Source organism: Melanerpes formicivorus, unplaced genomic scaffold (assembly GCF_026170545.1).
Source record: "Melanerpes formicivorus ecotype bairdi unplaced genomic scaffold, bMelFor1.0.p_v2 SCAF_112, whole genome shotgun sequence".
Lineage (NCBI taxonomy): Eukaryota > Metazoa > Chordata > Aves > Piciformes > Picidae > Melanerpes > Melanerpes formicivorus.
Window position 1 is genome coordinate 391,954 of NW_027142464.1, and position 25,524 is coordinate 417,477.

The following is a 25,524-nucleotide window of genomic DNA, read 5'->3' on the forward strand; positions in this document are numbered from 1 at the left end:
AGCCTTCCCTGCAGATACTTTAATTCCGTTGTGCCAGCGGCCAGGCCAAACGCCCCGGGCTGGCCAGGGCTTGGCCAGGGCTAGTCTGCGTCCTCCGTGAAAACAGCCACCCCCACTTGTCCCGCCGGGATGTAGACCAGGCTGTCCACCTCTCCCCCACCACGGCTGCCCTTCTGGAAGTGGATCTCCAGGGCGTCCCTCATGGACTCCTCATTCAGCACATCTGGGATCCCCGTGAGCAGGACCGTCCGGGGGCAGCGGGAGGGATGGAGCTGGGCAGAGCCAGGAATGAGCCACAGAGGTCCCCAAGGAAGGGGTCCCCTCGGGATGGCACTGCTGCATGGCAGCACAGGAGTGGGGGCTTCAGGAGCTGCCACCCATGGGCTAGCAGGTCCTGCTTGGCACAGGGTCTGTGCCCTCACCTGCAGGTTGGTGATACCTCCGCTCATGCACGGTGATATTTTGACCTCGTATTTCCCCTTCCCAAGAAGGACCTGGATGTGTCCTCTCTCAATTAGCTGCTCTGCCACTGATGATGGAAGGGAAAGCCCTGAGCTACCCAGGACTTATGTCCCTGGCATAGGCACCAAGGCTGGCACTGCCCAGCCCCAGCCCACCTGCACCAGCAGTCTCAGGACAGCCTGGACTCGCTCTGCCTTCCCCATTCCCCACAGGCACAGCCCCATCTGCTCTCAGGAGACAAGTGGTGTGCCCCCAGAGCCAGATGGGCTGACCCCCTTGGTGGCAGCCTGACACCCCACACACCTCCGTCCTCTGCGAAGGTCACCATGACGCGGCCAGGATCGTCCAGGAACTCTATGCTCTCCACCTCACCACCCCCATTCTTTGTCTTGCTGAAGAAGAGCTCCAGCTTGTCCAGCAGTGCCTCCTCAGGGATGCCCAGGCTGGGCAGGCCAGACACAAGCATTCTCCTGCTGCTCAGAGTCAGCCCCATCTGTGGGTGGCACAGGCCAACCAGTGCCAGGGCAGGGCTGGCCCCAGCGCTCGGGGAAGCAGTGCAGAGCTGTGGCACTAACAGGCTGAGCTGGGGCGGTACCAGTGACCTGGCAGAGGTCAAGCTGGGTAGCAGGGGAGTGGAGCACAGCAGAGCTGGCACATGCTCAGGTCAGCCTGCAGCTCTGCAGTGCAGGGACCTACCTCCAGGGCAGAGGGCATCAGTAAATCCACGGGCACTGCCCGCACTCGCACCCTGCACCAATCCAGCTCCTCCCCGCAGCTCAGCTCCACCACATGTTCCTTCATCTCTAGGATCCTCTGGGCCACTGCAGGCAGGGAGAGCCCCCACAGGGGATCAGCCACCTGCCCTGAGTGCACAAAGGACAGGACACAGGGCAGCCAGCACTTTGGGGAGGAGCACAACCCCACGCAGCACTGGCAGAGGGGACAGAGCTCTGGCCTGGGGAGGAGACCAGCCCCCAAACCAGTCACCCAGGACACCTGGCTGTGGCTCTTACCCTCTGCCTTCTCAAAGGTGATAAGGGCTGAGCCACCCAGCAGAGGGTAGTGGATCTTTGGGATCAGCATCAGCTTGTTTGTGTCCTCCTTGCTTGTCACAAGGCCCTTAAACACCATGCTCCTCTCTGGCAAGGCTGGCAGCACCTAGGTGGGAGCACACAGAGCACCTGGAGGAGACTGGAGCCTGCTCAGGGCTTGTCCCTGACAATTCACAGACTAGAAACAAGCTCATGGCTCAAACAGCTGGAGACCCTAAGCAGACTCTCATGCCTGGAGTCCCAAAGCTGTAACTGGAGCTTCTGGCCCTGGCAGGAGCCACCCAGGAGCAGAAGCTGTGCCAGCCATCACACAGAGCCCAGCTGCAGTCACCTACATGCTCTCCAGCCAGGGTCCTGCACCTTGCCAGCAGACCCAAGTGCCCAGACACACTCTGTTACCCTTGCTGGATCCTCCCAGAGGAGCCTCTTCTTCAGTCCTTCCACCTTCTGTTTCAGCACCTGCTTCTCATGCTTCAGTCTGCTCCCCTCCTTCTCTGAAAGGAAAATGGCCACCTGGAAAGACAGGAAAAGAGGAAGAAAGAGGGAGCAGCATGGAACATCCAGAGCATGAGGGGCCACAGCATGCCATGATCTGAGCACAGCACCGTTCCTGGACATCCAACTACTCTGCTTTTGACTGCTGGCAGCCCTGCCTGGCTCCTTCTGTTGGAGCCCAGCCCTCCCTCCACCCCTCCAGCACTGACTGGCTTCGTGGCAGAGGCCTGATGTGGTGTCCTGTGGAACTTCTGCTGGGCCCAGACTGGAGTGATCTGAGAGCAGTGAGCCAAGCACGCAGCGCCCCCCACCCCCGGCTCCAGTCCCTACCAGCAGGTTACCTCTTCACGAATGCGCAAAGGTATTTCTTGCTTAAGGTTTTTACAGAGCTCTCCTTCCCTCAGCTCTTGTGTCTTTCGCTCTACAGCTTCCTTGGCCATCTGCAGGCTCACGAGGTCTTGCTCCAGAGCAGCACAAAGCTCCTGTGAGAGGCATCATCAGCCAGCGAGACCGGCGGTGTGGCACTCCGCTTGCACACACTGCTTTGGGAAGGATCCCACGCGGGGTGCAGCCCACAGCCCCTGCTATGGGCTCTCTTAACCCGGGATACTCCCTCTCTGTCAGGGGAAATCAAGAACCTCGAGCCCACAGCCGAGGCTGGCCAGAGGATGTGCCTGGGCGGTGCGGACCCCCCTGGCTGTGGCTGTCGGAGGCAGCAGGACGCACCTTGCAGCGCTGGATCTCCTGCCGGACGTGCTCGGAGGTCTCTTCCGGGCTTCCATTCTCTAAGCTTTCCTCCTTCGGGCTCTCGGGACGAGAAAGCTGGATGAAGGAATCCTGGGGACAGGAGTGTCCTCAGCCATGCTGCGCCGAGCCCCGCGCCGCCCCCCCGGCCCCCAGTCCCCGGCCCTCAGTCCCTCACCCCGGACGAGTCCATCTTCGCGGCGCTGGCGGAAGAACGGTGGCAGCCTAGACGGCCCCGCCTCGCAATGGCAACGGGGAAACCTTAACCGACCGGACCGTGCACCGGGACCACCCCAACCGCCTGCTTGAGCCGCCGCTGCCGGTGAGCCCCTGCCGCCGGTGGGACGCCGTCGATTCCGGCCCTTCGCTTTCGCTTTCCGGCACGGCTCCACCCCCGGCGGCAGCGACGGAAGCAAGGGCAGCCCGCGGCTGCGCTGACCCCGCCAAACCCTTCTTTCCTCTCCATTCCCCGCCACCCTCCCGCACCCGCGTCCCCGTGGACGCCGCTTCTCCCAAGCCCCCGCCGGTAAATCACCTTCTGGCCTCCGCAACAGTCTCTAATGCAACCCGCAGCCCCTCCCCGCCCCACGGCAGCGGGACCACCGGCACAGCAATGCACAGAACCCAACGCTGAACCAGCACAGCCAAAGGTGCCGTACCAGTCACCCAGTGGGCAACCGAGACGGGAACCGCTCCTCCTCCCTCCCCCCTCTTTTCTCCCTGGAATTGCTGCAGCTTTGGTAAAGCCGGGACAGGAACACCACCACTCACCCTCCAAGCAGGAGGTGCCCCCAGGGCAGTGCCAGTGCAAGCTACACAAAGCTCTGCAGCCAGGGGCTGTGGTGGCTTCCCCAGCTCTTAAGACAAGTGGAGAAGGAGCCTCCCCGCTGCTGCAGTCCCAGGGTTTGTACAACAACACAAAAGGGGTTGTAATAAACATTTATTGACAGGGCCTGACTGCAGCTTCAGAATCGCAGCTTCTGGAAGAACCACTTATTCTTGCCTGTCTTGTACCTGGAAGAGGAGGAACAGGGCAGTTAGGAGTGCTCTGAGCCAGCACTGGACCTGCAGACAAGCTGCCCACCTAGTCCCACAAGCATGGGCTGCTACTGGACCCACTTAAAGCATTTTATCTCCCAAGGAAAACAGATGTCAGCTTCCTACTGTCTTCATGAAGCTGCTTCATGCAACATCCCCCCATCTCAGTGGTTTCACTGCAAGAATTAAGAGCTCTGCCTGTGGCAGTGCCATGAGACACACAAGTTGGGGGAGAGGCATCAGACAGCCCCAGAGAACAGAGAACACTTTGAAACAGCCAGCACCTCAGGCTGCCTGCCTGACAGCCCCGTCCCGTCAAGGCTCACAACACTCAACAGGACTCCTGACTGGACACTCTCAAGTGCCCCACCAAGCCCAGTGACAGACAGCAGATAAACTGGCAGCAAGACACCCAGAGATTGTCACCTGGCCTCTGAAAGGTCCCACTGGAGCTGGAGCGAGGCTGCAGCAGCCTCACAAACACCAGCCCAAGCCTACAGCTCCTGGTGAACCATTTCCCCATCCCAATCCAGCAGCTCCCAGCACAGGCCTAAATGTGGCCTTCCAGTATCTGAAGGGGGCCTACAGGAAGGCTGGGGAAGGACTTCTCAGGATCTCAGGTAGCGATAGGACTAGGGGGAATGGAATGAAGCTGGAGGTGGGGAGATTCAGGCTGGATGTGAGGAGGAGGTTCTTCACCGTGAGAGTGGTGAGACCCTGGAATGGGTTGTCCAGGGAGGTGGTCGAGGCCCCGTCCCTGGAGGTGCTTAAGCCCAGGCTGGATGAGGCTCTGGCCAGGCTGATCTAGTGTGGGGTGTCCCTGCCCATGGCAGGGGGGTTGGAACTAGATGATCCTTGTGGCCCCTTCCAACCCTGAATGATACTATGATACCATGACACAGGGTTGTGTGAACACCTGCGGGCTGGGAGGTGAAACACACCCCACTGGAAATGCGTTCAAGTGGCCCACCTGGCATCACCTCAGCTGTGGCACACCAAGAGACAGGAGCCAGCACCATGGAAGAGAGCAGAACTTCCAACTCACCTCTCCTCAAACTTCACCTTGGCTTCACGCCTTGCTTTGCGTTTCAGCGCGGGGTCCCTGAACACATCCTTGTTGACCACGGTTTTGTCCAGGGGGATATCAACAGAGTACCTGGGCAAGAGAGTCAGAAGGTTTAGTGGAGCCATGGTGCCTGGATAGAGGTGCCAGTGCAGCAGACAGCCTGCAGCAGCCAAATACAATTAGTGCCACCCGTTGGTACCCCAACATCAAGAAAGAAAATGACTGTGGCTAGACCAAACCTGCCACGTTTCAGGAGTCCACCCCTGTTCCCCCACAGCCTCACACTCCCCAAGCCCCTGTTCTGCAGAGTGCTCGTCCAGCCCTGCCAGCGGTTCCGAGATCGCTGCAAGAGGAGGGGACGCCCCGGGCAGCAGGAGCCGGCACGCTGCGGACACGCACCGGGTGGGCATCAGATGGTTGTAGTTGTAAACCTTCACGAAGGACTTGATCTTGGACCTCTTGGCGATCTTCTTCTTGCCCATCGCAGCCGTCACCTTCCGCGGGTAGCGGTCGATGCCGGCCACCAAAGCGTGGCTGTACGGCCGGTCCGAGGTACCATCGTCGATGTTCTGAAACACACCGACCGTCGCCGGCGATGGCACCGCGGAGCGCCAGCCAGCACCGCCGGGAACCCCCAGCGGGAGCCCGCCCAGGAACGGGCGGCAGCAAGGCGCCGGGTTCTGCCCCGCCGGGTTCTGCCCCGCCGGCTCTGCTCACCTTCACGATGACAGCCTTGCGCCCCGAGTAGCGGCCGGCCAGCACCAGCACCACCTTCCCCGGCTTCATGAACTTCCCCATCTCTGCAGAGACAGCGCACGGCGGTCACGTCCCGGCCTGCGGCCGCCCCCCCGCCCCCGCGGCCGGCCCCGGCTCCCGCCTGATCCCGGCGAATGTCACGGATGGCCCCGGATCCCGCGGCCGGGCCCGCACCCACCGAAGCTCCGCAGCGATGGCGCCCAAACCGGAAAAGGACGCAGCAGCGGCGCCCCGCCTCCTGCCGCCCTACCTCACTTCCGCTGCGCCCCCAGGCACCCGGCTGCGCATGCGTGGGGCGAGCACCTCCCCGCCGCCCCTCCCCGCCCCCGCGGAGGCTTTAACCGCGATTGCGGCGAGTCGGCGCAAACGCCGCGCAAGGCTCGTACCGAACGGCGATCACACACGGCAGCCAGACGCCTTCTCCACACACGCACTTGCTAAAGCGGTTTAATCATCCCCGGCCCGGCACCGGACGCGGGCGCGCTCACCACTGCACAGAAGCTTCGAACAAAGAGCTCGAGGGCTGCTGGGCAAAGTCTGCCCCCACCCGACTGCTCCCGTGGATCACCGAGCCCCCAGCACTGGAGGAGTGCAGTCCCTGCACCTGCGGGTCAGCCGATTTCGTACCGGGGAGGGCAAGTCCCCTGCCACCAGGCAACCCTCCGATGGGCATCTCGCAGGGGTATAGTTCAGAGCACAGACTAAGAAACAGCCGGGGCGGGGGGGGGGAGCCCAGGAGTCGAGCTGTAGGTTCAACAGGACCTCAGCTGCCTTTAGTCTCCGTAGCCAGGCCCCCGCTGCACTCAGGGCTGCCAGCTCCATGCGCTGGAGCCCTTTCTGGTTGCTTGTCAACCATGTGGTTCTGCTCCTCAGAGCTGCACAACGGAGCAGGGTGAAGGTGTTGCACAGCACCCAACCTCCAGCAGCTTTGCAGTGCAAAACACAGATTTCCAGCATCAACACATGATTGGATTTCCCTAACTGCAATTATCAAAGAGCCAAATTTGGTCTTAAAAAAGCCAGGCTGCTGGAGCCCAGCAGCTGCCTCACTTATGGAAAAGGTGTGATCGACAATAAAAATACATCAAAAAGCATCTTTGATGTTTTTCAGCTGCCGGACAGCCAGGTCGACTGGGAGGTTGAATTTCAAGTTGCTCAGGCGGCTGAGAACATTGAGGGCGCTCTCGAAGCCTGTGTTTGCCATGTAGCTCCAGGGCTGGTAGTGGGACTGCACCAAAGCTCCAGATTTGCAGATCAGGTTGACCCAGGAGACCAGGCGCTGCTCATTCAGCGCCATGCACACCAGAGCCTTCAGCTCGGAGTCTGCACTGCGCTTGAAGGGGTCGTGCTCCGTCAGCACCGTGTGGATGGCCGTCAGCAGGCTCTGCTTGGGGGTGGTGGCTGCTCCCCCCGTTACAGGCAGGGCGAAGGCCTGGGAGAGCTTGCGGGCCGGGGACTCCACGAAGGCTTGGCCGTTCTTGGTGTTGTAGTACTTCACAAAGAGCTCCCAGGGGTGCATGGCCTGCGGCGCCGAGCCGAACGCGGGAATCAAGCAGGCAATGGGTGCCAGTACCAGGCTCATGCCTTGGGAAGGGGCATAGAGCCCGTGGGCCATCAGGTCTCGCAAAGCTATGGCCAACTCCTTACGCACAGCTAGGGTCAGCTCATCTCTGCCCGCTAAGGGAACGTCCTGCAGATCAGTGGGACTGATGATGTGGTCTTCCTGCTGGTGTTTCATAGCAAGCTGCCTCACCCTCTCTACCGACAATTCCAGTTTCTTAATCAGGGGGGAGTAGTCCTTGCTGGCTTGGTCCTTCTGCCAGAGGGTGCGAGGAATCTGACCGGCAGCACAACCAAACTGACTGACGGCGAATATCTGCAGCACAGCCAGCATGCGCCGCATGAGGTGCAGGCCTGCTTCTCGCATCTTTCTGGCATCTTCTGGGCTCACTGATGGGGTTAGAGAAGAGAATAAACACTCTCATTAGGAGCCAGCAGCTGTGCTCTTTCATACACACAAGGAAGTGCAAATGTCTGCTCCCCCTCAGGAGGTTTTGTCACCAAGACTGATGCTCCTTTTTAGAGCTTCAAAGCACTGAAGCCAAACGGAAAAGCAAACGTTTGCACAGCCTGTTGTCCGCTATCTCACAGAGAAATGTGTCTCACATCTCACTCCACCACCTCCCTTGGCCACCTGGTGGAACAGAGGAACAGGTTGCTCAGGGAGGTGGTAGAGGCCTCAGCCCTACAGACATTCAGTCAAGCTTGATGGGGCTCTGAGCAACCCAATCTAGTCAGGGATGTCCCTGCTTACTGCAGGGGGGTTGGACTAGATGACCTTCAAAGGTCCCTCCCAAACCCAGTGTATTCTATGGCTCTGAATCCTACAACAGCTTTCTATGTCCAATGAGCAGGAGATGCCTCAGACCACAAAGGCAAAGGTATTTCCTCTAGGGTACTATTCTGGTTCAAACACAACTCTGTGGTAAGTAGACCAGTCTCAGATTACACATGCAGCTCATAGAGCTAAGATCTGAGTGTTAACTACACTGCACTGTAGCCAAAACATGTACGAGACAAGGCTGCTAAGTCTGACTGCAGTTTGCACCAAGTATCAGAAGCTGCTTCTACTCCACATCTCCTCTGAGGACCAACCCCACCCTCAGTGTCATGCATTCAGGTTCTGTGACTACTCTGAAGATCCCACAGAAGAAAAGTGACAAAACTGGACACAGAAACCAGCTGCCAGGAAAAAGCAAAGCAGCCTGCTGTGACCAGATGTGGGTTCAGGCTTGGTTATTGAGCATGCTGCTGCAGGATCCATGCTGGAAGCTCCAAGCTGAGCAGTGCCCACCTCTGTTTCCAGAAGGTTGGGTACTTGATTTGGAGGAGCCACCACCATCTTTTCTGCCTGCACATTCACAGTGTCCATCTTCTGCCTTCCCAGAGCTTCCAACTTCATCTAGAACAAGAATTTCACACTGTTATTTCACACCTGTGAATTGAAGCTGCACAGCCCAAGTATCAAGGTCTCTATCCATTAGACCTCTTTGCATCTTTTCCATTCCCCCCCCAACAGTTCAAAGAAATCTCTTCTCCCCCAGGACCCAGAACCCCTCCCTACATCCTCTAACATCTGCAACATCTGTCCTCACAACAGGGAATTACAAAACAATTCAATCTGCTGATCCAAAACCCCAGCAACTGACCCTGAATGAAGTTGATGAACATTTCCAGGTCCCTTATCTGTGTCTTCAGCTGTTCCACCAGCTGCTCCTTCACCCTGGCTGGGTTAACAATCTGTGCTATGGCAGCATCCACACGCTGTCGCAGCTCCTCTGGAGACAGCGTTGCAATATCTTCGCTCAAGTCCATGTCCAGCTTCTTTATCAACTCATTTATAATCATCTGTAAACCACAAGACAGTAGCATGATCTCACTGCGTGGTGCTGCTGCCCATGAGCTCCAAAATGCTCCTTTATCCACAGGCCACCTCTGCTGCACACAAAACACTGCAGCAGACACGGGACAGGTTTACACAGTCAGACAAATTACTGATACTCCATTGCAGCTGCTGGCAAGAAACAAGGACTGAGCAACTCCTGCAGTCCATAAGACTACATAACACTACAAGGTACAGGCAGAAAGGGCTTTGTGAGCCTTACCCGTTGTCTTTCCATAACCACAGACTGTGGCAGAGAATCATAGCTGCCCTCTTGGTAAGCAAACGTCTCCAGGTCATCCAGCTGTGTCTTGAGCTGCAAGATCAGCTCCCTCTGCTTCTCCTTCTGGACCTCACTTTGCTCCTGCTTCTCTTGCTCACCCTGAAAGAAGTTGCCAGTAAGTAAGTTGAACATTTACCATCATAGCCAAGCCTCAGAGAACAGGACTGCGGTTTGAGAGGCTCTCTCAGCCCGAGACGAAGCCGTGCCCGAACGCCACGGAGAGGCACAGCCGGAGCTCGGCGCCCCAGCCGGGACGCAGGAAGCGGCGCTGCGAGCCACCGAATGACGCAGGGGACAGAGCTCCCGAGTCACCGCCGCGTCTCGGGCGGAGCAGGAAAGGCTCACACGGCGCAAGTCTTTAACGCCTGTTAAAGTCCAGTCCTCCTCGGACCGAGCTGGGCGCAAACCCTCCGTCCCAGCGACAAAACGGAGGCGCGCCGCTGTTGACGGGCTTTCGCACGTACCGGTCTCGCGTGGCACGCTGTGCCATGGGAAAGCAGACGGTACTCCCTCGCCCTCACCCGTCAGAGTCGCGTCCCGCCGGCACTCACCGGGGCGGGCCCGGGACAGCCGCGGAAGGCGAACTCCTCCAGCTCCCTCAGCAGCCGCTGCTGCTCGCCGGGCCCGGCGCGCACCACCTGCCGCAGCCGGAACTGAACCTGCGCGAAGTGCGAGGCCAGGGCCAGCAGCGCCCCCTGCAGGCGGCACCGCTCTGCCCGCAGCCGCGGCACCGACTGAGGCGACCCGCCCGCTGCCGCTTCCTCCTCGGTCTCCTCCTCGTCCTCCTCCGCCGCCGCCGACACGGCACCCACCGGCGCCCAGCGCTCCCCCGGGCCCAGGGGGCCACCCTCCGCGTCCATGGCTACCCCTACTGCCGCCGCGACACCGCCGCCATCTTGCCGTCACGGCGCGGGGCCGGGGCGGGGCCTGGCGGGGGCGGGGCGTAGCCAGAGCGTCCCCTGGCGGCCCGGCGGGAGCGCTGCGGTGGGGCCGGGGGTCCCGGGGTCGCAGGTCCCGGGGTCGCAGGTCCCGGGGTCGCGGGGCCGGGGCGTGTGGTGTATCCGCTGCGGGCAGCGCAGGGAGGGCCAGTGACCGGGCCGCGAACTGGCTGCGCTCGGCCCGGCTGATCCCAGCTGCCGGCCCCCGCGGCTGGCCTCCGCCGACAGCCGCGCCCCCGGCCCGAAATAGCGCGGGGCGGGGTCAGCACCGCCATGGCGAGGTGAGCGTGGCCGGACGGGGCTGGCAGCGCCCGGTCCCCGGGGGCGGTGTCCAGTCGGGGGTTTCGGACACCCGCTCAGGGCCCGGAGCCTGAGGCTCCACCGGGTAGGACCCCCCCGGTGGTTCGGGGCAACGGGGGACCGGCGCCGGGAACGGCAGGGAAAAGAGAGGGCAGGCCAGGCTGCCGGGGCCCGCTGGCTGCCGAGGCGAGCGGCCGCGGGAGGAGCGGGAGGGGAGTGCTGTGTGCCCACCCACTGCTGCCATGCGACCAGCCCTGGGGCTCGGCCCAGGCAGGGGACACATTGGGGGCACCCTCCTGACCCAGTCCCCACATCACGCCTGGCACGGTCTCATGACGCCACTGCTGGGCACCGTGGAACCCCCTGCCGGTCTGCTCATTCCCAAGGCAAGCTGCCAAGACGCTGTGGTACGACCGCCCGCGGTACGTCTACCTCGAGTTCTGTGTCGAGGACAGCAGGGATGTCAAGGTCGTCATTGAGGACCAGCGGCTGGTGTTCAGGTGAGCTGCAGCTGCCCTGCCGGCCGGGACACAGCACTGAGGCCTTTGACACCGTCCCCCACAGCAAACTGCTGGCTAAGCTGTCAGCCCGTGGGTTGGACCACTACACTCTGTGCTGGGTTAGGAACTGGCTGGAGGGCCTGGCCCAGAGAGTGGTGGTGAATGGTGCCACATCCAGCTGGCGGCCAGTCACCAGTGGCATCCCCCAGGGATCAGTGCTGGGCCCTGTCCTCTTCAACATTCATCGATGATCTGGATGAGGGGGTCGAGTCAGTCATCAGCAAGTTTGCAGATGACACCAAGTTAGGAGCAGATGTTAGTCAGTTAGAGGGTGGAAAGGCTCTGCAGAGGGACCTCGACCGACTGGACAGATGGGCAGAGTCCAATGGGATGGCATTCAACAAGTCCAAGTGCCGAGTGCTGCACTTTGGCTACGGCAATCCCATGCAGAGCTACAGGCTGGGGTCGGAGTGGCTGAGAGCTCCCAAACAGAGAGGGACCTGGGGGTGCTGATCGACAGCCACCTGAATATGAGCCAACAGTGTGCCCAGGTGGCCAGGAGGGCCAATAGCATCCTGGCCTGCATTAGGAATAGTGTGGCCAGCAGGAGCAGGGAGGTCATTGTGCCCTGTGCTCTGCTTTGGTTAGGCTGCACCTTGAGTCCTGTGTCCAGTTCTGGGCCCCTCAGTTTAAGAAGGACATCGAAACACTTGAAGGTGTCCAGAGAAGGGCAACAAGGCTGGGGAGAGGCCTTGAACACAGCCCTGTGAGGAGAGGCTGAGGGAGCTGGGGTAGTTTAGCCTGGAGAAGAGGAGGCTCAGGGGTGACCTCATTGCCCTCTACAACTACCTGAAAGGTGGCTGTGGCCAGGAAGGGGTTGGCCTCTTCTCCCAGGCAACCAGCACCAGAACAAGGGGACACAGTCTCAAGCTGCGCCAGGGGAGGTTTAGACTCGAGGTGAGGAGGAAGTTCTTCACCGAGCGAGTCGTTCGTCATTGGAACGGGTTGCCCAGGGAGGTGGTGGAGTCATCGACCCTGGAGGCGTTCAAGAGGAGATTGGACGTGGCACTTGGTGCCATGGTCTAGTCATGGGGTCTGTGTTGATAGGTTGGACTCGATGATCCTCGAGGTCCTTTCCAACCTAAGTGATACTGTGATACTGTGAGCAGGGGCTGGTTCAGGGGACAGGGCCCACATGGTCTCAGTCCTGCCCTAAGCCAGGCTGTTACTCTCTTTTGGCAGCTGCAAAAACGCAGATGGTGTGGAGTTCTACAACGAGATCAATCTGTATGCCAGGGTCAACTCCAAGGTGAGGCTTTCCCCCAACGATCTGTCCTACAGCCTGCATCAGGCATGGAGTTAAACTCAGCTCATGCAGTGTTGATGACACCACTCAGAGATGAATGCTGTTTCCCAAGTGCCTGAGCGGGGTGGGCACAAGGCAGGGAGCCCTGACCCTGGGCCTGGCAACTCACAGTGGGCCAGTGATCACCTGCCTCCAAGCTTCTATATTCCTCACAGCCTGAATGTGGCTGAGCTTTAGCCCTGTGCATATCTGCAGTGGATTGCAGAGAACAGCCCAGCAGACTCCCAGCTGAGGCACTGATCTCTTGGCAGGACTCACAGGAGAAGCGCTCTGACCGCTCCATCACATGTTTTATGAGGAAGTGGAAAGAGAAAGTGGCCTGGCCTCGCATCACCAAGGAGAACATCAAGGTGTGTGTGGGGGGTCCCAGTGGCCAGGACCAGTCTTGGTGCATGTGCTGTCCCCATATGGCACCTTGTGGCCTCTGGGGCTCAACCTCCCCCCAGACAGACACCAAGGACCCTATGTGGGCATCCCAACAGAGAGCTCCCAAAGAGACCAATCTCATGGTCACTGCCAGTCCGTGGACTCTGCCCTCCAGGAGGGATGCAGCACCTTTTCTCTTGGCACGGGCAGGGTCAGGCCCAGCACCAGCAGGCAAGGGGACTCGTTCCCCCTCCTACCCTTCCCCCAGGCTGCCCAGCCCCTCGCTCCTGTGGGAGCAGCCTGTCCTTGCCCTGGGCTGCAAGGACAGGACTGCCTGGTCCCCTCCGTGCTGCTGCCTGCCTCAGAAGATGCTCTCTTTTCCCACAGCCGGCTTGGCTCTCTGTGGACTTTGACAACTGGCGAGACTGGGAAGGTGATGAGGAGGTGGAGAGGGCCATGGTGGAGCAGTACGCAGAGGTGCGCTGGGCTGCAGGCTGCAGGGTTCTGGGCAGGTGTGAGGTGGGTGCTCGGGGTTGGGGAGCTGGGCATTTGGAGTTCCTGCAGCTGCTTCTTTCCCATCCAGCTCCTGGAGAAGGTGACGGACAAAGGGCCTCCCCCCGCCATGGACGACCTGGATGTAAGCACCACCTCCAGCCTCCTTCCCCAGACCCTGCCGCAGACGCCCCCCGCCGAGACGAGCCTCGGGCTCTCCACCTGCTCCGGGATGCCGGCAGCACCTCCGGCGGCTCTCTTCGGGCAGCCCCCCCCGAAGCCAGCTGGGACGTGCCCTCTGGGCGACCGGGGACTGCGTGGCCGGTGCCCACCTGCTCCCCGTCACCCTGCTCCTCCTCCCGCAGGATGACCTCTGAAGCCGAGGCCCTGGGGACGCTGCGACCGCAGAAAGACTCCCAGCGCACCGGCGAGCGACGCGGGCAGGGCGCTCCGGGGAAGCGTAGCCACCCAGCGCGGCTCCCCGCAGAGCGCAGCAGATCCCAGCCCGGGGCGGCGGGAGCCGTCCGGTCTCCCCGTGCCGGTTACCCGCGCGGGGCAATAAACGTCAGCTGTTGTCGTTAATCTGCTGTCGGCTCCAGCCGCCGAGAACCGCCCTCCGCCTGCCGGCCGTGTACCAGCAGAGCGCGTCGCCAGGCAGACCCCGCCCGCTGGCGGGACCGAGGCGCGACCGCCAGCGTCTTGTCCCCCCTCGGCCGCCGTCCGCGCCCGTCCCATGCTCCCTCGCGGCCGCCGTCCTCCCCGCGCCCGCCGCCCCGCGTCGCCCTCGCTGCCGGCATGGTGTTCCAGTGCCAGCGGGACAGCTGGGCCCGGCAGGTAGCGGAGGGGCGGCCGGGGCGGGGGGCGGCGGCGCGGCTCGGTGCTCACGCCGCCGGCGTCTCCGTTGCAGTTCGCCACCAGGGTGGTGTCGTGCCGGGCGGCGGAGCTGCGGCCCGAGGGCGGCGGGGAGCCGCTGCGCGGGTTCCAGGTGGTGCTGGAGGACACTATCCTCTTTCCCGAGGGCGGCGGGCAGGTACGGGCCGGGCCGGGCCGGGCGGGAGGCCGGGGCCGAGGTGGCGGCGCTGACTCCTTGTGTCCGCAGCCCGACGACCGCGGCCTCATCGGCGATGTGCCGGTGCTGCGTGTCACCCGGCGGGGCCCCGAAGCCATCCACTTCGTGCAGGCGCCGCTGGAACCGGGCGCCGAGGTGCTGCTGTCGCTGGACTGGGACCGACGCTTCGACCACATGCAGCAACATTCAGGTCCGTGCTCGGCTTCACCGGCAGCGCCTCGTTGCAGCGATGCGGGCGGTGCCGCAGCCCGGACCGGGGCAGCGTCTCCTGGCTTTCACCCTGGCCCCAGGCTGGGCGCAGTCGGTGCCCAGACTGACCCTCCCTGGTCTGGACAGGGGGAAGCCTAACAGCTCTGTACCAGGGACCATTGTCTTGGTCTCTAGACAAATTCACTGTCAAGGGGAAGGAAAAATCCAACCAGCATGCACTGTGGTGTCCTTGGGGTTCAAGCCCCATGGGGTATTGGCTGTGTTTTCTCTCTGCTCCTATGTGGTAGCATGAGCCCCACACGTGCCTGGGCATTTGCAGATATCACAGGGAATGTCAGAAGATAAAACACAGTTTGGCTGAAAATCTCTCCCCTGGTGTGCAGTGGTACTCAAAGCTGTTGCCTGCCTCTCTCTTCTAGGACAGCATCTCATCACTGCCATTGCAGAGCAGATGTTTGGGTTCAAGACAACTTCATGGTGAGCTGGGAAATGGCTCCTTTGGACCCCAGCCTTACCTTGTTTGGTGTCTGCCACCATGCTGGGCAACAAGGAGCTGAATGTTGATAAATCAAAAGTAGTTTGCCCTCGGATGTTTCACTTGGGTTCAGGGGGCCTGGGAGGGGTGACTGAACTGGAGTGAAGCTGTGCAAAGTATTTGTTCTGTGCTCCTCTGAGTGTGTGGTTGGTCTCTGGTACTTTGTAAATAACAGGGAGCAGAGAGGTGTCTTGAGTCTCAGTCACCACATCCTGGCAGCAGGGTGGCACTGAGTGCTGCAGGGGGGCCTTGCAGCTGCTCTGAGCTGCAGCAGTGGATGTTCCTCATCGGTGCAGGGAGCTGGGCCGCCAGCGAAGCCTCATTGAGCTGGACACCCCCTCCATGACCGCAGAGCAAATAGAGAGCCTGGAGAGGAGAGTGAACGAGAAAATCCGGGAGAGGGTGCCGGTGGCAGTGAGGGAGCTGGCTGCAGATGACCCTGAGATTGAAACAGTTGAGTGGTGGGGAGAGAGCTGATGGTATCCCTGGGGACAAAGCAGCTGTGGCAGGGATGTCAGCAGCTTGCCGCTGTCCTGCTGTTGCCAGGTGAGAAGCCGAGGTCTGCCAGATGACCACGTGGGCCCGGTGCGAGTTGTTGACATCAAAGGCATAGACTCCAACATGTGCTGTGGGACTCATGTCTCCAACCTGAGTGACTTGCAGGTGGGGGGCTGCTGCTGAGCTGTCTCTGGGAGCCCTGCTTCACACAGTCAGACCCAGCACAGCAGCAGGCCCTGATGGTAAAGGGTTGACAGCAGCAGGGGGCAGGGCAGCAGGCAGGTCCTGGTAGTCAGGCTCCATTCCTTCATGATCCAGAGCTCAGCCCTGCCCTGAACTGTGTTGTTTCCCAAGCTGCCCATGCCCTTGCAGAGGGGATGTGGTGGTGCATTGCTGGGTTCTTGTCACTGTTCCCTCTGCTAAAGCACCAATTCCTTTGCAACTTCGTCATGAATGAGAAATCCTCTGGCAGGGAGGGGGAGATACAGTTCTAGAGCTGCCTTTAAGTGTTTGTGTTTTCAGTGGTGAGTTGGAGCCTGTGTCCCAGCAGAGACAAGCAGATGAACTGCAGAGTGCCAGCCCATAAGGAGCAAGTTGTGTTAACTTCACCCTATTCACTCCTTGGCTTTTATTACGTTGACCTTGTGGCTGATTGCAGTCAGTTCATTGTCACTGATAGAGAGCCAAAACACAACAGGGCATAGTCTGGTAGGAGCTGGAGAGCTGTGTGAGTGAAAGCAAACCACTGTGCTGCTCTGCTTTTCTTTTTTAAGGTTATTAAACTCCTTGGCACAGAAAAAGCAAAGAAGAACAAAACCAACTTGGTTTTCCTGGCAGGAAACAGAGTGCTGAAGTCAGTTGAGCAAAGTCACAGTACTGAGAAGGCTCTGACATCACTGCTCAAGTAATGCCCTTTCCACTTTGCTACACCTTTGCTGTTCCTCCTGGCAAATACCACAGAAGCATCAGGGTGCAGCTGCCTGGTGCACCTCGTGCTGTATCTGCCTTTGCCCCTTGCTTTGTCCTTCAGAGTGGTGATCCACATTCTCCTTGTTCTTTCAGGAGTGGACCAGGTGAGCATGTAGAGGCAGTGAAGAGGCTTCACAGTTCAGTGAAGCTGCTTCAGAAGGTATGAGGATGGCTGCCAAAGGCAGACTGTGGCTGCCTGCTGTAGACCTCAGCTTCATTCTGATAGCTGGGGCTGGAGTCGTAGCCGTCAGGTTCTGTGGTTACTGTGAGAGCTGCTCCTGTCTCTGGGAGCAACTTGCTGTCCACACTGCCTCCTGCATCTGCAGTTTATTTGCCTTTCTTTCAGAATAACCTGAACCTGCTCAGAGACTTGGCTGTCTTGATAGCCCAGGACTTCAAGAGCAGAGCTGCTCAGAGTCAGCTGTTTGTGCTGCACAGGTACGGTGGAGTTCAGGTGTTTTACACCTTTTAGGGCAGCTGCACCTCTGACACCTGTTCAGGCTTCCAGGAAGAGTGTAAACAAGGTGAATAGAATATTCAACTGCCTCATCCTGCTGGAAGGTTCTGTGATCTAAGAACAGAATAGAGTAAACCAGGTTGGAAGAGACCTCAGAGATCATCAAGTCCAACCTATCACCCAACACCATCTGATCAACTAAATCATGGCACCAAGCACCCCAGCCAGTCTCCTAAGCACCTCCAGGGATGGGGACTCCACCACCTCCCCAGGCAGCACATCCCAGTGGCCAATCTCTCTGTCTGGGAAGAACTTCTTCCTCACCTCCAGCCTAAACCTCCCCTGGCACAGCTTGAGACTGTGTCCTCTTGTGCTGGTGCTGGGTGCCTGGGAGAAGAGACCAACCCCCACCTGGCTACAACCTCCCTTCAGGGAGTTGGAGAGAGCAAGAAGGTCTCCCCTGAGCCTCCTCTTCTCCAGGCTAAGCAACCCCAGCTCCCTCAGCCTCTCCTCCCAGGGCTGTGCTCCAGACCCCTCCCCAGCTTTCTTGCCCTTCTCTGGACACCTTCCAGCATCTCAACATCTTTCCTAAGCTGAGGGGCCCAGAACTGGACACAGTTCACTGAATTCTTCTGGTCTTACAGCAAAGCAATAGCTGTGTTTGAGCTCTCTCTGCCCTTGGTGTTTTCAAATAAGGCTGAGACATTCCATTTCCTAAACACTCCAATAATTGCTGCTATGCCCCCAGCAGTGCACAGGAAGGATGTAGATGTATCTGAAAACCTCAGCTGCATCTGAGCAGCAAGAGGCCAAAACCCCAGCCCTACCCAGGCTCTCGATTCCTGGTTGGTATTTTGGACTCTGGGGACTTTTGCTTCCTTCTGAAGTGTTGGTTTTTTTTCACCCATCCCTACAGGAAAGAAGGTGACTCTGAGTTTATGAACATCATCGCTAACGAGGTCGGGACAGAGGTGAGCTGCTGCTGAGGACTGACCTGGCAGGGGTTGGTTGTCCCCGCCAGCCTCAGGCTGCAGGAGAGGGAATCCTCAGCCCTCAGAAATACAGCAGTGAAAATTCAGAGCCCTGTAGATGAGCCTGTCCCCCAAAGAGCCTCAGTGGCTGGTTTAGCCTAGAGTGGACTGCTTCAGCTGGAAGGGAACTGCAACAATCCTTTTTACTTGGTATCCTCCTGTGCTCATCCTGTCCCCCACTGAGCACAGTTTGTAAGACACCCCCCCCACGCTGTTATTTTACTCTCTTCAAGCTGATCCTGTCTGTGATGCACCCAAACTCTTGAACTGTCCAGTGCTTGGATGGGGTTTGTGGTCAGTGCCTGTTCTCTCCCTGACAAGGAGGGCACTGGTGATTCTGGAGCCAGACTCCTCTCTGTCTACAGGAAGCCCTGCTGTTCTTGACTGTGGGGGACGAGAAGGAGGCAGGACTCTTTCTCCTAGCTGGCCCTGTTGAAGCAGTTGAGAAGCTGGGTCCCAGGTAACACATGCTGTGGTTCGCTTCACAGCATTTCAGATGAGGCATCTGGGCATGGACCCTGTTTGCTCTCTGGAGCAGGCTAGGCCAGGCCAATCTCTTTTGGGTGGCCTTCACCCTGTACTGTTGTCACTGCAGGGTGGCAGAGCTGCTGGGAGGCAAAGGAGCTGGGAAGCGAGGCCGCTTTCAGGGCAAGGCAAGCAAGATGAGTCGCCGCGGAGAGGTGCAAGCTCTGCTGCAGGAGTTCCTCAGCCAGAGAAGCCCTGAAAGGTCAGAATCGATTCAAAGCAGGGCTCCTCCCTGCTTGGCATCAGCTGCACCAGCAGCTCCCTCGGAATAAAGACACAGACTTGGGCAGCTGGTGCAGAGAGGTTCTGTGAGCGCTGTGCTGGTGCCTGCCGCACTTTACCGGAGGATTCTTTCCTTTCCCCAGACAAATGCTGCACCTCCTGAAGTGACTGCAGGTGGTGGTGAGCTGTCCTCAGAGTGCAGCACACGCTCCTGGCTCAGCCAGGGTGGAGTGAGCTGGAAGGCAGCATGGGTGCCCTGTGGACAGGTCATTGGTCATTGTCTACCTCCCTGTGGCAGCCCTGGCTGGGCCGTGGCTCTTCCCAGCCCTTTCGGAGCATCAGGAGTTGCTCTGGCTGGTGCTGGTGTAAACTCTTGGGGTCAGGCAGAGCTCTTGGCCCTGTTCCCCAGCTTCTCTGCCAGCGTGGGGCCTGGAGCTGTTGCAGTCCCAGCTGCAGAACCTGCAGGGCGCTGTGGAGCCGCTGTGGGGACGTCCCTGCAGGTACTTGGGAGATTTTTTTGCCTCTCCTGCTAGGAAGGGCAGGAGGGGATGGGTTTGTTCAGATGTTGGGCGTAAACAGAAAGGGAAGAAAAGAAACCTCTGTCCTAAGGAGGTTTGTCATGAGCCCAGGACACAGCATTTCTGCACCTGGCTGATGGGATTCAGCCCAAGGACCTCTGCCAGCTGCTGGGGAGCTGCAGCCCCAGCACTGGGTCACAGCTGTGCCACCCATTCCTGCCCCTGCCTCTGCTGTCTAAGGCTGCCTGCCCCCAGCCTGCTGCCTGCCCCCAGCCTGCTGCCTGCCCCCAGCCTGCTGCCTGCCCCCAGCCTGCTCCCTGCCCTCTGGTCTGGCTAAGCTCTCCACAGAGAATTGAGTCCAGAGCTTTGCTGTGGAAGGACCTTTGGCATGGCTGGTTTTAGCACAGGGAGGGCAGTGGTGCAGTGGGGCCAGAAGGAAGGTGCCCTCTCACCTGATGGCTCACAGTGTTTTGGCAGCAGGAGGGCTCTCAGGTGTGGGCTGGCAGAGGCTGCAGAGCCTGCCTGCTGCTGCCACGCAGGATGAAGGCCCATCCAAGCAGGGCAAGGCAACAGATGTCACCACAGCTCTGCTGGCCACCACCTCCCAAAGGCACTGCGAGGCCTGTGCAGGGCAGATGGCATTTCTGAAATGCACACAGCAGAGAACACCACTGGTGCTTACAGCTGGGCCTGGGGCAAATGCTGCAGGAACCAGGGGGGATGCTGCTCATGCAGACACAGGCAGGAAGAAGGTCTCTGCACCTTTGTGTCTATTTTAAACTGTCTCAGGCAGAGGCTGTTCACTGAGTTACTTGGCAGCCTGCCTGGCTTTGAAGTCAGTGGGGCCAGCCCGCAGCCAGCTGCCTACTAACGAGGGCTGAGCAGAGCAGCAGGGCCCTGCAGTGCTGCTTCCTGTGCTCTCAGCACAGGCTGGGGGCTGGGCAGTGGGGCCTTGACCCCACAGTGCAGCCAGCAAACCCCCAGCAGCTCTGTCCCCACGCTCTGGGTGCTGGCAGAGTCCCAGGGGATGTGCTGGGCCCCAAAGCTGTGCTCGTCTCTGAGCAGCGAGGGGATGTGAGTGTGTCTGTTCCTGGCACAAAGTGCAGACAGAAACCCTGGACCACAGCACAAAAAGCAGTTTGTCCACTCTGCTGTGCCCAAGGGTGAAAGGGGGCAAGGCCAGGGGCCCCTGGCACTGCCCCTGCCAGCGGTTTGCCTGTGCCTTGCAGGTGGTGGCAGGGAAGGTGTCCTTCCTTCCACAGCAGGCCCTGCACCCGAGAGCTGGTCCCCACCCAGCCCCAGCAGTGCCCAGACACAACTCTAAACACACCTGCAGCTTTAATGTCAGGGGTCTGCACACAGCCCTGTGTCCATCTGCACCCCAACAGGCAGGCTGCATGTCCGTGCTGCCTGTTGCCCCACACTGCAGTGAGTCCTGGACACCTTGGGGCCAGGGCTTCCCACGAGGTAGCCCTAGAGCTGCAGCTTGCAGTGTCTGCCTGTTGCTTCTGAGCACCCACAGGGCAGGACCCTGCTCCTGGTGATGCCAGCTCCAGCCTGTAGCATGGAGGTGTCCTGTCCTCGTGAGCCACAGAGCCTTCTCCCTGCTGATGCTGAGTTCCAGGCTGATGACCTCCACCCGTGGGCCCAGGAAGGGCAGCAGGAGAGCCCTGGGGGTGCAGGGCTTGCTGTGCCACCAGCTGGCCACAGACTGCCCAAGTCTACAGCTGGCATTGTGGGTCCATGCTGTGGGAGCCATCCAGCAGCGCTGCCAGTCCAGCCTCCACAGCTGCTCCTGGTGCAGGCTCAGTCTGTGCAGATTCACAGGGGGCAAACCGTCCCTGTGCAGTGGCCCAGTGCCTGCCCCCGAGCCCAGCACCAGGGCGGCTGCACCGTTACCTGCAGGGGCAGCCCTAGACAGACTTCTTGTCCTGTGTGGCCAGCAGCTGGGAGATGCAGTAGGGGATAAGGCTAACGGTGGCCAGTGGCACAGCTGCACTCTTGCAGAAGGAGAGGATGTAGAAGAGCAGCTGCACGTGGGAGGGTGGCTTGAAGGCGTCAAAGAGGTGCAGGATGAGAAGGGAGGAGGCGATGCAGCCCAGGCGGAAGGGCAGCTGCTGGCTCTGCTTCCCCCGGCAGCTCTCCAGGTACATGTGGGAGTGGAGGGCCAGCCCCAGCCCGAAGAGGACGCCCAGGTTACGGAGGAGACTGGCAAAGGGGGTGGTGTCAATGTGGACCCACTCGGGGCGGGCACACCACCTCTGTGCCTTCTCCAGTGTCCAAAGCAGGTCCACGCCGGCCACCCGCAGCAGCAGGTAGAAGCCCAGAGCAAAGCTGAAGAGGAAGAAGGTGATGCCCAGGTACCGGCGCAGGCTGGCGCTGTAGATGCAGCGGACGTGCTGGAAGGTCTCAGCCACGGCCATCCCTGCCAGGGACAAAGGGGGAGAGGAGGTGGCGCTGATGGGCGAGCGGTCGCTTGCTGTGCCATGGGGGAACCGGGCAGAGTGCACAGCCGTGGGCACTCTGCGGGGAGACCTGTGCCAAGGGCTACCAGGTGCTCCTACACGGTGCCAGTTGCCACAACGGCCATCTCCGTGCCCCGTTGCTCACAGACAATTCTGCTCCTTCACCCAGTGAAGACCCTTGCACGCCCCAAGCCTGCCCTGCCTCTGCCATCAGGCCATATTCACCATCCCTCAGAGCCAAGCAGCAGCTGGCAGTGTCCTGCCTGCCCAGCTGGGACACATGGCTCAAATGCCCTCCAGGGCAGCAGTACGGAGCCACGGATGCAGCTTTGCACCAGAACCCCACAGGTGTCTGTCAGGCTGTGCACCCTTCTGGCTGCTACTGCGGCCCAGCAGGGGGGTGCCGCAGGGAAGGGGCTGTGGGGGGCCCAGGGCACTCACCTGAGATGACTCCAGCGATGACCTGGTGGGGGAAGTGGGCAGCAATGAAGACTCGGGACAGGCAGACACAGATTTGAACTGCCCAGAAGCCTGTCCAAAGCACTCCCCAGAGCACCCTGCAAGGGACAGGCATTCGTGTCAGCTGCTGCCACCTGCCCAGCCTGTTCCCATGCACTCCCCAGTCGGGTGCCACAGCCTGCCTATGCCTCGGTGGCTTGGCTGTGCACCCATCAGGACCAGAGCAGCCTCTGCCCGGCACAGATGTTTTTGGGATGCAGCTTACCAGTATTTGAGTGTCCTCAGCTGCTTCTTCCCCATGGCAACAGAGAGGAGGGCTGTCACCATCACGTAGTACACACCTGCTGCGCCCATGGCATGGCCAGAGGGGCTCCCTGGGTGAGAAGAGAGCCCCAGGTCAGAGCCCCCCCCTTCAGAGCCTGCTGTGTACTCATCCCTGGAGAGCTCCCAGGGATCTGCAGTGCCACCTCTATGGAAGGCAGCCAGCTTTGTCCCAGGGTGTAGGCAAGGCCAGAGCAGAGGGCAGCATGGCAGGGCAGTGTGAGAGCACAGCACTAAGTGGCTCATCTGCCAGCCAAGAGTGGGCTGAGGGCTCTGACCATCCCCAACGATTTGCTCGAGGCCACCTGCAGCCCTTCCCTGGCTCCCACAGAAAGCCGTGGGCAGAGTACAGACAGAGCTGCTCCAGAAACAGGCAAGCCCCTTCCCCGCAGAGCAGCTGCCCACGTCTGGGGCTGGAGGGCAGAGCACGTCCCTGGCAAGGGCCAAGGCTGTGGCTGAGCACGGGCAGGGGTTTGCGGTGAACTGCCACGTCTGCACCGAGGGTCAAGGTCTGCTCTGCACAGGGGCTGCCCTGCCGCCACCTGCCGCCGGCGTCCCCAGCAGGGGCCAATGCCGCAGCCTGCTGATAATGGTGCCCCTTCTGCAGGGTCTGAGATCCGGAGTGGGGACCTCGTGTGCAGAAACCCCCATGCCAGTCCTTGCTGGCCCTGGGAGGGCCGGGGGACCCTACCGGGGCCGGTCTCGCAGGTGAGCGGGAACTGCTGGATGGGTGGGGCGGAGATGTTGCTGTAATAATCCGTTTCATGGACCCACCAGTAGGGTCTCTCCCCGAAGAGGATCCTGAAAAGAAAGGAGAATAGGGACTGTAAGGGTCCTGGGCGCCAGAGTGGGTGGACACAGCTGTGGTTTCTGCTCTGGCCTGGGAGCTGGAAGAGGCAAAGGCAGTCCAGGGCATCCCAACAGCCACGGCATCCATGGGCAGCTGCTGGCTGGCACCAAACCCTGCCAGGCTGTAGTGCCAGGGTGGATCAGCCCCGCGGTAGAGCTGAAGCTGTCAGTGAGATGCCTCATGGCTGGGGTGGTGGCTGGGTCCCTCGTGTGCTCTCCACCACGTCCCCTCTGTGTCAGAAATGCATCGTCACTGCCGTGGGAAGGGAGGCGCTGGCTGTGCCCCAGCTTAGCCGCAGGAAACGCTCACCTGGGAGACCAGCGGAGCACCAAGGCCGGAGCCCACAGATCAGAGCTGTGCCAGGACTCTCCTGCAGCCCCCCGTGGTGAGGGGCTCTGTGCCTGGGCTAGCCAAGCTGTGCCACCTGCCCAGAGGCAGCTGGTGCCACTCACCACTTGCAGACGAGGTTGAGCCAATCACCGACCACAGCCACCCAGAGCAGCCGGATGCCCACTGCCTCGCTGCAGTGGAACCAGATGGGGAAGAAGACAAAGAACGTGTTCCTGAGGTCGGCAGCAAAGGAGATGAAGAGGAACCAGTCCTGGGATCCTTGGAAGTGCTGCTGCAGCCAGTGTGTGGCCTCGATGCCTGCACTGTGCAGAAGGTTCATGCTGGACTCCATCCTCCTCAGCAGCGCTGCCCACGGTGCGGCTCAGGCTGTCCCAGGCTCTGCGGTGCCAGGGTTTTATACTCTGCAGGCTCTTGTTTGCCACGCAGGTTGCTTGTCCCAGCACTGATCTTTGGACCCAAAACCACTTTTTGCCCAAGGTGCATCACCAGGGGGTGTTACAAACATGTTTGGAACAACTTACGTAAAAGGGGAAAAGAGGCTTCGAGGGCGGGTGCAGCGTGGCTGCTCCAGCACCAGCACCTTAACCCTTCCTGGCACCTCCCCTCCCTGCACTGTGCCAGGGCTGCTTCACGGGGGGGGGGGGGGGACTTCTGCAGGGCCTGCTCCTCCTGGCACCCGGTGCTGCAGCTGCATTGCTCCTGCTGCACCCCAGCGTTTGCTCTGCTGTCAGAAGGAGGTTCAAGCAGCGTGAACGGTGGAGCTGCTGCAGCGCTGAGCTGTGACATCACACCAAGCACCACCAGAGCATCACGGGGATGCCAGCAGCGTGGGTTGGGTTGTGTGTGGTGCGTGGGGCTGGCTGCCACTGCCCCCACACCCACTGAGACCTCCAGCTGAGGAAAAAATCACCTTGCTGCCAGGGCATTTGCCAGGCTGATTTAATCAGGACTCTGAGCAACGGGAAACTTTCCAAGCCATTTCTGGAGCTCCCTGCAGCCTCGGTCGGGAGCTTGGGCAGCTCCTGGCTGCCAGCAATGTTGCTTTGATCTCTGGTGTGGGGTTGAAGACCTTTGCAAATGAGGTCCCAGCAAGGGAGGACTTTTCTCCCAGCACGGCTCCCCTGGTCAGCCCCTTTCCTGAACCAAGCTGCCCTCTGAGATGGGAATGAAGCTGAGCACACCGCTGGTTCTGGCGCTGGGTCCCTGCCCGTAGCCTTTTCCTACCCCAGCCATGCATTGTTGCTGGCAGCAGTGCCAGCACCACAGCATCACCATTCCGTTCCTCCCCTGCAGGTTACAGTAAACAAGTGGCGCTGAAAACTATTTCCAGGAGCCCGAGGACACCAGGTCAGCCTGGCAGCGGGAACCCCCTCCCCAGCTCTGGCCGCCTGTCACGCTGCTGGCGTGTGGGCTCGCAGCCCGGCGGCAGTGGCAGAGGGAGTGGCACAGGACGCACAGCCGGAGTCTGCCGCAGCCGACCGGGCAGCTGCCCGCTGGAGGGGGCTCGGGCAGAGGGTTAATGATTAGCAGCCAGTGAAAATGCATCACTTATCTCCCTCCTCGAGAAAGTTCAGGTCAGGATCCTTGGACTCTTGTGCCACTTGCCATGGTGCAGAGCAGGCAGAGGTCGTGTCCAGCGCCGAGTTCTGCCCACAGCAGTGGGCTCTGTGCAGTGGCATCTGCGGGCAGCATCCTGCCTCTTGCCTGTGCCTCGCCTGGGGAGCCACGGGGTCTGGCAGGGAAA

General features: G+C 60.3%; 5 protein-coding genes across 8 annotated transcripts; 1 reads left to right on the plus strand and 4 right to left on the minus strand.

The window, feature by feature from the left end:
- Nucleotides 1–4: 4 nt before the first annotated feature.
- On the minus strand, nucleotides 5–3,129 carry IFI35 (interferon induced protein 35). 2 transcript variants are annotated; one of them, XM_068167046.1, is made up of 9 exons: nucleotides 2,932–3,129; nucleotides 2,736–2,846; nucleotides 2,351–2,491; nucleotides 1,914–2,027; nucleotides 1,476–1,620; nucleotides 1,159–1,283; nucleotides 766–955; nucleotides 423–529; nucleotides 5–272 (listed from the first exon to the last, which is right to left on the minus strand). In XM_068167046.1, the coding sequence occupies exons 1-9, from the start codon at nucleotides 2,944–2,946 to the stop codon at nucleotides 81–83; spliced, it is 1,140 nt and encodes a 379-aa protein (XP_068023147.1). In that variant the 5' UTR covers nucleotides 2,947–3,129; the 3' UTR covers nucleotides 5–80. The 2 variants fall into 2 exon arrangements, with proteins under 2 accessions (XP_068023147.1, XP_068023148.1); XM_068167047.1 differs by lacking the exon at nucleotides 2,351–2,491.
- A 551-nt stretch (nucleotides 3,130–3,680) lies between these two features.
- On the minus strand, nucleotides 3,681–5,876 carry RPL27 (ribosomal protein L27). The gene is made up of 5 exons (XM_068167048.1): nucleotides 5,792–5,876; nucleotides 5,575–5,657; nucleotides 5,257–5,426; nucleotides 4,837–4,947; nucleotides 3,681–3,767 (listed from the first exon to the last, which is right to left on the minus strand). The coding sequence occupies exons 2-5, from the start codon at nucleotides 5,653–5,655 to the stop codon at nucleotides 3,719–3,721; spliced, it is 411 nt and encodes a 136-aa protein (XP_068023149.1). The 5' UTR covers nucleotides 5,656–5,657; nucleotides 5,792–5,876; the 3' UTR covers nucleotides 3,681–3,718.
- Nucleotides 5,877–6,044: 168 nt separating this feature from the next.
- RUNDC1 (RUN domain containing 1) lies at nucleotides 6,045–10,247 on the minus strand. The gene is given in 6 exon segments (XM_068167050.1): nucleotides 6,045–7,563; nucleotides 8,468–8,575; nucleotides 8,823–9,021; nucleotides 9,279–9,437; nucleotides 9,819–9,901; nucleotides 9,904–10,247. Coding segments are annotated over 6 exon segments (1,710 nt in total). The 5' UTR covers nucleotides 10,199–10,247; the 3' UTR covers nucleotides 6,045–6,697.
- A 67-nt stretch (nucleotides 10,248–10,314) lies between these two features.
- LOC137455895 (putative protein PTGES3L) lies at nucleotides 10,315–18,880 on the plus strand. Of its 3 annotated transcripts, XM_068167045.1 has the most exons (17): nucleotides 10,315–10,557; nucleotides 10,963–11,076; nucleotides 12,319–12,385; nucleotides 12,694–12,792; nucleotides 13,196–13,285; nucleotides 13,392–13,445; nucleotides 14,208–14,330; nucleotides 14,400–14,559; nucleotides 14,999–15,056; nucleotides 15,411–15,567; nucleotides 15,661–15,777; nucleotides 16,386–16,516; nucleotides 16,675–16,741; nucleotides 16,928–17,019; nucleotides 17,955–18,009; nucleotides 18,435–18,529; nucleotides 18,665–18,880. In XM_068167045.1, the coding sequence occupies exons 1-17, from the start codon at nucleotides 10,550–10,552 to the stop codon at nucleotides 18,864–18,866; spliced, it is 1,689 nt and encodes a 562-aa protein (XP_068023146.1). In that variant the 5' UTR covers nucleotides 10,315–10,549; the 3' UTR covers nucleotides 18,867–18,880. The 3 variants fall into 3 exon arrangements, with proteins under 3 accessions (XP_068023146.1, XP_068023145.1, XP_068023144.1); XM_068167043.1 differs by lacking the exons at nucleotides 10,315–10,557; nucleotides 10,963–11,076; nucleotides 12,319–12,385; ... (1 more) ...; nucleotides 13,196–13,285; nucleotides 13,392–13,445 and adding an exon at nucleotides 14,030–14,134; XM_068167044.1 differs by lacking the exons at nucleotides 14,208–14,330; nucleotides 14,400–14,559; nucleotides 14,999–15,056; ... (6 more) ...; nucleotides 18,435–18,529; nucleotides 18,665–18,880 and adding an exon at nucleotides 13,666–13,882 and having other exon boundaries at nucleotides 10,317–10,557.
- A 1,775-nt stretch (nucleotides 18,881–20,655) lies between these two features.
- G6PC1 (glucose-6-phosphatase catalytic subunit 1) lies at nucleotides 20,656–24,196 on the minus strand. The gene is made up of 5 exons (XM_068167014.1): nucleotides 23,882–24,196; nucleotides 23,271–23,380; nucleotides 22,524–22,632; nucleotides 22,241–22,356; nucleotides 20,656–21,759 (listed from the first exon to the last, which is right to left on the minus strand). Exons 1-5 carry the CDS (start codon nucleotides 24,109–24,111, stop codon nucleotides 21,248–21,250), a joined length of 1,077 nt encoding a protein of 358 aa, XP_068023115.1. The 5' UTR covers nucleotides 24,112–24,196; the 3' UTR covers nucleotides 20,656–21,247.
- Nucleotides 24,197–25,524: the final 1,328 nt, after the last annotated feature.